Source organism: Odocoileus virginianus, chromosome 1, assembly GCF_023699985.2.
Source record: "Odocoileus virginianus isolate 20LAN1187 ecotype Illinois chromosome 1, Ovbor_1.2, whole genome shotgun sequence".
NCBI classification, from domain to species: domain Eukaryota; kingdom Metazoa; phylum Chordata; class Mammalia; order Artiodactyla; family Cervidae; genus Odocoileus; species Odocoileus virginianus.
In genome coordinates this window covers 11,645,306-11,657,577 of record NC_069674.1, presented here as the reverse complement: position 1 = coordinate 11,657,577, position 12,272 = coordinate 11,645,306, and the positions used below count along the sequence as shown (strand labels likewise).

The following is a 12,272-nucleotide window of genomic DNA, read 5'->3' as shown; positions in this document are numbered from 1 at the left end:
TCCCATATCTAAAAACACTGGCATTTTTCAGGGTTGATTCTTCATATCTATTTTCTATCAACTTTCTATGGACCTCATCAGTCTCAATGGTTACAATGCATTATATATGCTTGTGCTGTTGTGCTTTGCTGCTCAATTGTGTCCAATTCTTTGCGACCCCATGGACTGTATGTAGCCCGCCAGGCTCCTCTGTCCATGGAGATTCTCCAGGCAAGAATATTGGAGTGGGTTGCCGTGCCCTCCCCCAGGGGATCTTCCCAAGCCAGGGATCAAACCCAGGTCTTCTGCATTGCAGATGATTTCTTTACTGTCTGAGCCACCACGGAAGCCCATTACATATGCTGCTAACCCATAAATTGATATCTCAAACCAGGTCTCTGCCCAAAACACAGTGGTTCAGAACAGATGTTTGCCTACTGCATGCCAGCATGAAACAGTATTGCCTGATGACTTTCTATCTCAAGAGAGTAAGTCCAGCATTCTTAAAGTCACAAAACATGCCCCAATTATAAGAGAATAGAGTTCAATCTTTATGAGTTTCTGAGTAAAAGCAATTATTTGTAATGGAAGTTTTTGGTAGTTCATTTCATAATAACACTTTTCAGCAGACAAAGACTGTTCACTCTCCAGGGAGGATTTGGTCCTTTGAGGTTCTGTCTTAACAAGCTCCATGGGGTCCACACATATCACATCATGACATTTAAATCATTCCAAAAGGGGATATGGAGGCAGGCATGACTTGAAGATCAAGTACATAGTAAGTCTAATTACTTGGAAATTGTTCTATGTGACATAATCCATAATATATGACTTAGACTTGTTAAATTTTCATACCAAGATCTCTCTGAGTAGGATTACCCCAGCCATTTTTCCTGAGTTCTTATTTCTCTGCTTAAGTAGTTACACACACACACACACACACACACACACACACACACACACACACATTCATGGATGGCAAACCGGGAGAGCAAAGAGGGGAGGGTCCACTCTGTAGGGAAGACAGAATGGTGAGAAGACGCTTAGTAATTTGTTCCCTGGGCTCGACAGGAATGCCTCTGGGGAATGGGCTGGTTTTAGGTGATTGGACTCTAAAACCCTCACACCTCGAAGCTTCTGAGCACCCTGAGTCCCGTCCTTCCGTCAGGACAGAAAAGGTGTCTGGGACTCCCCATCCACTGCACTCACTCCAGGGAGCAGGTGACTCAGCTCCAGCCATTCCCATCTCTGTGAGTTTTCCTCTACATTCCAGCCCAAGTTGAGGAAAAGATCAGAAATAGTACCAGCTCACAGTTGCACAAATCATTATTTATATACTGGTCAGTGGTTTACAGAAGAGGACAGAAGGCTGGCAGAAATAATCAGGTTTAGGAAGACAAAAATGGCACTTTTCTGAAGATCCCTTTCCTGCTCTGTACTGGGGCCTCAGAGTCACATCTGATACCTACACTGTCTAACCATAGGTTCCTCATTCCTCTGACTAGTCCCTCCCAGGTCACAGGGCTCCAGCCTTATTCTCCAGGGGTAGTGGTTCTGATCCCAGGGAAACCCTTAATCAGATCCTAGAGTGGGATTATGTGGCGCCACTGTCACTTATGCTTAGAGGGAAGTATTTGCAGCTGGAAATATGGTAAAATGTTCTGCTACAAAAACTGTCTCCCCATTTCACCTCTGTTCTGTATCTTGCATCATGTTAAGTAAAAACATTTGCTTTATAAAAACTTTAAAAATTTAAGTGCCTTCTCTCTCTCTTTCTCTAGATTACTTTTGAGAAATGGTTGTTAAAGATATTAACCTAAGTGAAAATGTGTTGTTCTTAAACTTACAAAATACACACAAAAAATGGAAATCTGATCAGAATGTTCACTATTGTAATGAGACAATCTTCTTTTGGAGTCTGTTTAAGAAATACTGCTACTCTAAGAGCCTCTAATTTGTATTCTGGAAGATTTGCTTGTATCTTTTATGTTTAGTTCTAAAGCCTACCTGAAATTTATTTTCTATAATATATATGGTAAGGGTCATGTCTTAGTTTTCTTCCTCATGGATAGCCATCCTACTCAGCACTGTTTATTGAAAATATCAGTGCCACCTTTGTCTTAGATCAAGTGTGTGTGTGTGTGTGTGTGTGTGTGTGTGTGTGTGAGTGTATTTCTGTATTTCTGAGTTAACCAAGATATTTCATTGGTTTATTTGTTCATCCTTGCCTCAACACCACATTGACTAATAGTTGCAGTTTTATAATTCAGTTCAGCTCAGTCACTCAGTCATGTCCAACTCTTTGCAACCCCATGAATTGCAGCATGCCAGGCCTCTCTGTCCATCACCAACTCCCAGAGTTTACCCAAACCCATGTCCATTGAGTCAGTGATGCCATCCAACCATCTCATCCTCTGTCATCCTCTTCTCCTCCTGCACTCAATCTTTCCCAGCATCAGGGTCTTTTCAAATGAGTCAACTCTTCGCATGAGGTGGCCAAAGTATTGGAGTTTCAGCTTCAACATCAGTCCTTCCAATGAACACCCAGGACTGATCTCCTTTAGGATGGACTGGTTGGATCTCCTTGCAGTCCAAGGGACTCTCAAGAGTCTTCTCCAACACCACAGTTCAAAAGCATCAATTCTTCAGAGCTCAGCTTTCTTTATAGTCCAACTCTCACATCCATACATGACTACTGGAAAAACCATAGCCTTGACGAGACAGACCTTTATTGACAAAGTAATGTCTCTGCTTTTTAATATGCTGTCTAGATTGGTCATAACTTTCCTTCCAAGGAGTAGGCATCTTTTAATTTCATGGCTGCAGTCACCATCTGCAGTGATTTTGGAGCCCAGAAAAATAAAGTCAGCCACTGTTTCCACTGATTCCCCCTCTATTTGCCATGAAGTGATGGGACCAGATACCATGATCTTAGTTTTCTGAATGCTCAGCTTTAAACCAACTGTTTTCACTCTCCTCCTTCACTTTCACCAAGAGGCTCTTTAGTTCTTCTTCACTTTCTGCCATAAGGGTGGTGTCATCTGCATATCTGAGGTTATTGATGTTTCTCCCGGCAATCTTGATTCCAGCTTGTACTTCTTCTAGCCCAGTGTTTCTCATGATGTACTTTGCATATAAGTTAAATAAGCATGGTGACAATATACATGATTATGATCAATAAATTCCTTTTATTTCATTTTTTTTATTCTCAGATATTTTTGGCTCTCCTTGATCTTTGACATTTTTGCATACAAAATTTAGAATAAGATTATTGATTTCCACAAATAAAGAAAATTTCCTAGAATTCTGATTTGGATTTCATTGAAAGTATAGATGAATTTGGAGAAATTTAGAATCTTTACAAATTTTCCAATTTTTAAACATCTATATATTTTCACTTTTTGCATTGACTTTGAATCCAGAATTTTTATAATTACACTTAATTTCAACAGTTCATCTATAGTTTTTTCTTCATACACAATTGGTGTATGTATTTTCCATTTTAATGTGCCCTTTATTCTTCTTTTTGCCTGTTGCTGACTAGTTATGAGACAATGTTAAATAGAAGTGTTTTCAATGAAGCACATTAGGTTTATTTTCTAGCTCATGAGAAAAGTTTTATTATTTTACTATTAAATGTAATTTTTCTGTAAGTTTTGGAGATATTTTTCTCAGATTAAAGATGTTTCTTCCTATTTGATGTTCGCTAAGTCTTTGTAGGAAATAGATTTTGAATTTTATCTTTCTGGTGGATTTACCTTTTCATTATTATTCTGTAGTAGTTCCCATGAGTCTATAAATGCTTTGAAGTTATCTCAGTATAGCAACTACCAGATTCTATATGGCTCAAACATTTTTTTCGATTATTTCATCTTTCACCTTGGTCTGTGTGTGAGAGAGACAGAGAGAGATGGAGTCAAGGAGAGTGACAGAGAGTTTGTATGTTTGTATTTATGTTTAGGTAGTTTAGGTATGACTCTTGAAAGGATTTTATAACTTGATTTTCTTTTTTCCTTTTATTATGATTAACTCTATCTTTTAATGGAGAAGGAAATGGCAACCCATTCCAGTATTCTTGCCTGTAAAATCCCATGGGCAGAGGAGTCTGGCAGGCTACAGTCCATGGGGTCACAAAGAGTCGGACACGACTGAGCAACTTCACCTTCACCTATCTTTTAATGTCTTCCATTTGTGCATAATGTTTCATTTACATACATAGATTTATTAATATCAGCTTAAATTATGTTTTCTGTTCAGTATAAAATTATTTGCTCCTTTATTTCTCCTTTTCTACCTTCTTCCTGCTGTGGATTCATAATGCTTTTACTTTCTTTTCATTTGTCTTGTAATTTGGGGATCCATAGATTTTTTTTTTTTTTTTGGATCCATAGATTTTATGTCATACCTTTTTAAAATGATTTCCATTAATTGATAGTATCTAAATTTAATCAAGTACTCTAACAAATTTCAAGTGATTCAGAATTCAATTCTTATCAAGAATATTAATATTAACTTTTCTATCTAATATCCCTTTCTCTGTTTACTCATTTTCAAAGATTTAATGTCTGCTTTTAAAATGCAAAAATAATCATTTTATAATCTATAGGTTATAAAACTAATCAAAATAACTTTTTCAAATTATGTGTCAATCTACCTGTAGGTTATCCTTTATTGTTATTGGGGAATATACTTTCATAGTACTCTGAGGATCTGTAGGTATGTAATACCATCTTATCTTCATATAAATAAAGTCTTACTTTTCTCTCATTCATTCAAACGAATTCTTGAATATACATAATTTTAGAAAGACAGCCTGTCCCCTCTTTGGCACATTAAAGAAAATTGCTTATTGCTTCTAGACCCTTTGCTGATGATGAGAAGTTGTGTTCAGTTGAATTGTTGTTCCTATGTATATAATTATTTTTACCCTGGATAACTTTTAGTATTTCCTCTTAATTTTGAAAAAAAGTAAACTATAAAGTCTAAGAAGGACTGCTTAGGAGACAAAAGAAATTATAACTTCTATTAAAAATCACGGGGACTTCCCTGGTGGTCCAGTGGCTAAGACTCCATGCTCCCAGTGCAGGGGGCCCAGATTCAAGCCCTGGTCAGGGAACAAGATCCCGCATGCCGCAACTGAGAGTTCGCATGCTGCAGTAAAGGTTGAAGATCCCATGTGCTGCAACTAAGACCTGGTGCAGCCAAATAAATACATAAATAAATTTTATTTTTAATCACAAAGTTTTAGAAGCAAAAAAGACACTATAATGAACCAAGAACAATGACTATGAATCAATATAAAAATATTTTAGAGGAAAAATGCATTGAAAAAATAGGTAGAGGGGATAAATGGTAACTTGGCATCTTTCATAGAATAAATGTGCAATTGAATTATAGTTATGTCTAAAACATGATGAAAAGAGTAAAAAGAAATCTAAGGGGGTAATTAAGAGCCTTAAGATAGGTTGATTGACTACAACATTGATTAATTCCAGAAGGTCAATACACAGTGAAATGTAGAGAATGAAGAAAAGACAATAGTCAAAGAGATGATTGTTAAGAATTTACATTTTTTTGAGAATTTATTTTTTATTTATCCTATTCTGTTCTCTGAATACATTTTTATCTGAAGATTATATCATCTTCAGTTATGAAAAATTGCTTGAGTGTACATTTATGTTCATGTATTGCACTCATTAAATATAATAAATATTTGCAGTTTAAGGACTTAGGTCTATTTTTAATTCTGGAATGTTTATGGTGAAATCTCTTCAAATACTATTTCTTCACCATTTTCTTCATTCTTTTTTGCTCTGGAAACTATCTTTTCTAAGCCTCTAATCTATTATTCATGTATGTAAACTCCACTTTCAAAATATTATCCCTCTGTTTGTATTCAAGTCTGAGTGGATTCTTAATGTGACCTCCCAAGACTCTATTTCCCTCCTTAATCTTAGGTCTGGAAATTATTTTCCTTATTGATTTTTAAAAATTGTATGGCTATATTTCTTCCTTCAGAGGTCCACAGTTGACCTATTTTTACACACTGATTGTGTTTTCCTGACTTCCTTATTTGTTTTCTTAACTCATTAAACATCTGAATAAGTAACATACCCTTTATTAGTCTGTTGGAACATCTTAACCATCCTTAACTATATTAAATTTTATGAAGATTCTTCTATAAATTTAGTTTCATCTTGAACGAATCAAGTTCCAATCGTTTACTTTGTTTTCCTCTTTAGCATGAGATTTTTTTGTATGTTTTTAGTCACACTGAGTAAAAGTCTTTTTGTTTTCGCTAGTATTTTTATTTTGATTTGGTCTTTCCACCTTTTCTTTCTTCCTCTCACCTGGTTCTTCAGGTGACTTCATGGGCCCTTCACCTAGAATCAGGTCCTATACAATAGTGTCTCAGGCACTAGTGATCTAATGACAGAGCCAATAAGCACATTGACTTCCTTAGAACCACTGTATCTAGCAGCCCAACAGCAGTGATCTTTGTTTTGTTTTTACCTCATTTTATGGCCCAATCAAAGCCTGTAGTTTCAATCAGCCGTATTCGTACCCCATATCCCAAAACCTGTCCTGACCACATACCAGGTGAGTTCCAGGTATGATTCTCTGATTTCATACTTGGACCATATCATGTTTCTGAATAATTTCTGTTGTATTGAAGAACTGTCTCACTTTAAACTCTGGTTGTATATTTGGGGGGGGGTTCATTTTATATTTTATTTCCATGTGTTAGAAGTACAGGAGAACCTAAGAACTCATCTTCAGGATGAATATTTACTTTCTCCTTAATAAAATATAAATCAATAGTTTAAGTATACTGATAAAATTGTTCAGCATCATTAAACTTCATTTTCTGTGAGAAAACAGAGATTAGTGAAAATAGTGGTAAATGAAACAATTTGCCACTATCTTCTCATTAGCTTCAGCTAATGAATTTTTAAAAATGACAAATATTTTATTTTTTGAAAAGAAGATAGAGATCCCAATTTTTATGCTAAATCTACTAATTTTTAAAATTGGTCAATAACTTAAATTTTTAAAATATCAGTAAAAGGCAAATTATCTAATCAATATCACAGGACTTTGGGCTGATTGGATCCAGGAATTACTGATTTGTGGCCTCTGGCATAAATTCTCACTTTGTATGAGCATATCAACTTTTTTCCTTTTCTGCCCCTCAGCTCTACAGTTTCTGTCCTAAGTGCAGCATTTTATTTATCTGTCAAAAGAGCATGGGAAGCAATCAGACATGGATCTCAGAAGTCATCCTGCTGGGATTCCAAGTTGACCCAGAACTTGAAGTTTTCCTCTTTGGCTTCTTCTTGTTATTCTATAGCCTCACGCTGATGGGGAACGGGGTCATCCTGGGGCTCATCTGCCTGGACTCCAGACTGCACACCCCCATGTACTTCTTCCTCTCAAACCTGGCCATCATTGACATATCCTATGCCTCAAGCACTGTCCCTAAGATGCTGGCCAATCTTATAATGCAGAAGAAAACCATCTCTTTTGGTCCATGTATACTTCAGACTTTTCTGTATTTGGCATTTGCTGTCACAGAGTGTATGAGTCTGGTGGTGATGTCCTACGATCGGTATGTGGCCATCTGCCACCCCTTGTATTACTCGGTCATCATGAGCTGGAGAGTGTGCACCGTCCTGGCTGCCACGTGCTGGGTTTTCAGCTTCCTCTTGGCTCTGGTCCATATTTCTCTCATTCTGAGGCTACCTTTCTGTGGACCACAAAAAATAAACCACTTTTTCTGTCAAATCATATCAGTATTCAAATTGGCCTGTGCCGACATCAAGCTCAACCAAATCGTCCTCTTTGTAGGCTCCGTGTTGGTCTTGGTCGGGCCCCTCGGCCTGGTGCTGCTCTCCTACGCGCGCATCCTGGCCGCCATTCTGAGGATCCAGTCAGGTGAGGGCCGCAGAAAGGCCTTCTCCACCTGCTCCGCCCACCTCTGCGTGGTGGGGCTCTTCTTTGGCAGTGCCATCGTCATGTACTTGGCCCCCAAGTCCAGCCATTCTCAAGAACAAAGGAAGATTCTGTCATTGTTTTACAGCCTTTTCAACCCTATGCTGAATCCCTTAATCTACAGTTTGAGGAATGCAGAGGTGAAGAGTGCCCTGAGGAGATTTCTGGAGAAGAAGAGATCGTTGTGAGAGATGGTTTGAAGTATGGTGAGCCTGTCCTCGTGACTCTGAAACCTTGAATGTCTTTTTGAGTCTTTTAATTTAACAAACCCTGTACTCTTTATCTTTGGAATTCTTATAAAATGAGAAAATAAATACCTTTACTGTTTAAGCTCTTGATAGTAGCCCTGAGTTAAACGTTACGAAATAGAAAACACAGTCTAATCCTATTCATGAGTACAAATGCAAATATCTTAAGGAAAATATTAGTAAAACAAATCCATAAAAGTAAAAGTAAATTATAAAGTTTTTATCCTGAAAAGGCAATAATTGTTTAACATTCAAATAATTTAAAAAATTGTCGCATTAACAAAATATACAATGAAGAAATTGTTTGACAAAATTTAACATTAATTAATGGTAAAACTCTTTTCAACCTAAAGAAGATTTACCTCCCAAATATAAATAAAGCAATAAGAATAATAAATTAACTTATTAATGTAATCCATAATTAAAATGAAATTTTATAAAATGCTACCATAAATAATGAATTTGAAATGCTTAGAAATAAATCTAACAAAGGATATACAAAACTATAAAGAGACAATTAGAAAAATTATTGAGGCACTATGGTAACTAAATATACATATATACGATATGAGATATATCAGGCTCTTGAATTGAGAGACATAATACAGCAAATATTTAGTCTCTCCAAATTGATGAATATATTCAGTGTAATTCTAATAAATATCCTACAATATCTTGGAAATGTGTGAGTATCTGCAGAACCTGACAAGCTGATTCTAAAATGTGAAGGGCAATGGCTAGACCAAGTACCATTAACAAGGATGAAGCACAAGGTGAGAGGATTTTACAACAAAATGTACTATAAAGTGCAAATAAGTAAAACAGTGTAGTCTTTATCCAGGGATTCACTAATAAACAAACTGAAAAAAGAAAAGTAAGGAAGCTGACTCATGACTTTATAAACAGTTACTATATGAGTGACACGGTATGGAAGATCAGTGGGAAAGGAAGGGCTTTGCAGGAAATGCTTCTGGTACTATTGAGTAACCGTGTAGGTGCTCAAGCATGCTAAAAAACCATTCCTAGCATTTACAAGTCATAAGTGTCAAAGGCAAAACTATAAAGCTTTTAAAAGTATGAAAGGGAGGGATTTTTAAACCAATGTACAAATTAGCCACCAGAGAAAATATTGATAAATTTGACTAGACTGGAATTAAAAGTATCTGTTAATCAGAAAAGAGCATAAAAAGACTGAAAAGACAAGACAGAGATTCCTATTTTACTGGATCTTCTAATTTGTCAGGTCTCAAACATCATAGACTTCAAATTTCTTCCTCAAAGACCAGCATATTTCACAGTCCCACTTGTTGAAACTAGCTGAATTTCATTCACATATCTCTGAAGTGTATCTTTTTCATGGCATTTTTAAGTATCTGAAGTTTTCCTCTTTTGTATTTGTTTATAGGTTTATTCACAGTTTACAATCTCTAACATACAAAATTACTATCACTACAAGTATTCACTTTGTTTTACTCATAGCTATGTCTGTATTAACTAGGGCAGAACAAGGCACAGAGAAAAGCCTCCATAAATCTCTGTAGACAAACTGACCAATAGGCATCCCCATGTTTTCTTCTTGAAACCAAGGAGCACTCAAGTTAGGGGAGAGACAGATACATTTTTATTTTATACTTTTAATTATCATTTTTTTAACATGAGAAGACCAAGGAATAGAGAGGCTGAGTAATTTACCCAGAGTCATTGTTGAGGTAGCATATGAAAAAGTTGGTGCTAATGTTGTAGCCACACATTCCGGGAAGCAAACTCACTCAGAAGGACAGTGCAGATAGTGGAGTGCAGTTTATTACGCTGGTGGGCCCAAGGCAGAGTCTCCTCTTAGCCATGACCCTGGCCGACTTTTGTGAAAACCTTAAGTGTACTGCTCAAGCCCGCATCCCCAGATTCCTTGAACCTAGCCTGGAAAGTGTTAAAGGGAGATTCTATCAGGTTACAGCCATGATTCCTAATCAGAAGGGTCAGCTGGTTATACACTGTGGCCTACACCAATGGGTGCCATGAAGATTACAAAGGTGATTGACTACATAGGGGATTATTAGATTCTTTTTGGCGATGGGAAATCTTGGTATGGAATCTGGTGTTTATCAGTCCGGGAGGCCAGTTTGGCTGTAGGTGTCTTATCCCCATGGCTACCAGGCACATGGTTGAAAGCTCACTGAAAGTGCAAGATGGAGTTTCCATCTTTTTCAAGATGGAGTCAGCTCAGCCTGTTCCTTTCCTCCCTCACTAAAACATGGGCAATCTATATCCAGAACCTGTATTCTTAACCTTATTATATATGCAAGTGTAGTTTACACCAAGGATTCAATGATTCTACACAATACATAGATATTTCTCTCCTCTGTCCCAAGGAGAAAGAGTTAGAAAAAATTATCAAAGTAGAATAAAGGTAAGACAAAAGTAGAAAGAAAATAAGATATTTATTTCCCAAAACAATCTTCAAGAATGAAAGCAGTATGAATATTTATTTAGGGGAGCAATATGGTTGATAAACTATTTTCAGATGTTTTGGTGGTAGAATTTTTCTGGCACAACAATATTTAAAATTTATAAAGAAGCAAAGAGAAAGAAAGAAATAGAGGAAAACAGTAGAATGGGAAAGATTAGAGATCTCTTCAAGAAAATTAGAGATACTGAGGGAACATTTCATGCAAAGATGAGCACAATAAAGGACAGAAATGGTATGGACCTAAGAGAAGCAGAAGATATTAAGAAGAGATGGCAAGAATACACAGAAGAACCATACAAAAAACATCTTCATGACTCAGATAACCATGATGGTGTGATCACTCACCTAGAGCCAGACATCCTGGAGTGCAAAGTCAAGTGGGCCTTAGGAAGCATGACCACAAGGTTAATGGAGGTGATGGAATTCAAGTTGAGGTATTTCAAACACCAAAAGACTGTGCTGTGCAAGTGTTGCACTCAATATGCCAGCAAATCTGGAAAACTCAGCAGTGGCCACAGGACTGGAAAAGGTCAGTTTTCATTCCAATCCCAAAGAAAGGCAATGACAAAGAATGTTCAAGCTACCGCACAATTAAACTCATCTCACATGCTAATAAAGTAATGCTCAAAATTCTCCAAGCCAGGCTTCAACCGTGTGAAACATTAACTTCCAGATGTTCAAGCTGGATTTAGAAAAGGCTGAGGAACCAGATATCAAATTGTCAATATCCGCTGGATCTTCAAAAAAGCAAGAGAGTTCCAGAAAAACATCTACTTTTGCTTTATTGACTACATCAAAGCCTTTGACTGTGTGGATCACAACAAACTGTGGAAAATACTGAAAGAGATGGGAATACCAGTCTGACCAACTTACTTGCCTCCTGAGAAATCTGTATGCAGGTCAAGAAGGAACAGTTACAACTGGACATGGAACAACAACTTGTTCCAAATTGGGAAAGGAGTACGTCAAGGCTGTATTTGTCACTCTGCTTATTAGACTTATATGCAGAGTACATCATGAGAAACACTGGACTGGATGAAGCACAAGCTGAAATCAAGATTGCCAGGGAAAATATCAATAACTTCAGATATGCAGATGACGCTACCCTTATGGAAGAAAGTGAAGAGGAAATGAAGAGCCTCTTGATGAAAGTAAAAGAGGAGAGTGGAAAACCTGGCTTAAAACTCAACATTCAAAAAATTAAGATCGTGGCATTTGGTTCCATCACTTCATGGCAAATAAATGAAGAAACAATGGAAAGAGTGACAGACTCTTTTCTTGGGCTCCAAAATCACTGCAGATGGTGACTGCAGCCATGAAATTAAAAGACACTTGCTCCTTGGAAGAAAAGCTATGACCAACCTAGACATTATATTTAAAAGCAGAGACATTACTTGGCCAACAAAGGTCCATCTGGTCAAAGTTATTATTTTTCCAGTAGTCATGTACAAATGTGAGAGTTGGATCATAAAGTAAGCTGAGTGCCAAAGAATCGATGCTCTTGAACTGTGGTGTTGGAGAAGACTCTTGAGAGTCCCTTGGACTGCAAGGAGATCCAACCAGTCCATCCTAAAGGAAATCAGTCC

General features: G+C 37.0%; 1 protein-coding gene across 1 annotated transcript; it reads left to right on the top strand.

The window, feature by feature from the left end:
• Nucleotides 1-7,226: 7,226 nt before the first annotated feature.
• LOC110148992 (olfactory receptor 2A12) lies at nt 7,227-8,159 on the top strand. Its single transcript, XM_020911296.2, has one exon. It carries the CDS (start codon nt 7,227-7,229, stop codon nt 8,157-8,159), a length of 933 nt encoding a protein of 310 aa, XP_020766955.2.
• Nucleotides 8,160-12,272: the final 4,113 nt, after the last annotated feature.

Coding starts and splice junctions, on each gene's coding strand:
- LOC110148992 (XM_020911296.2), top strand. CDS start 7,227: ATGGGAAGCAATCAGACATGGATCTCAGAAGTCATCCTGCTGGGATTC.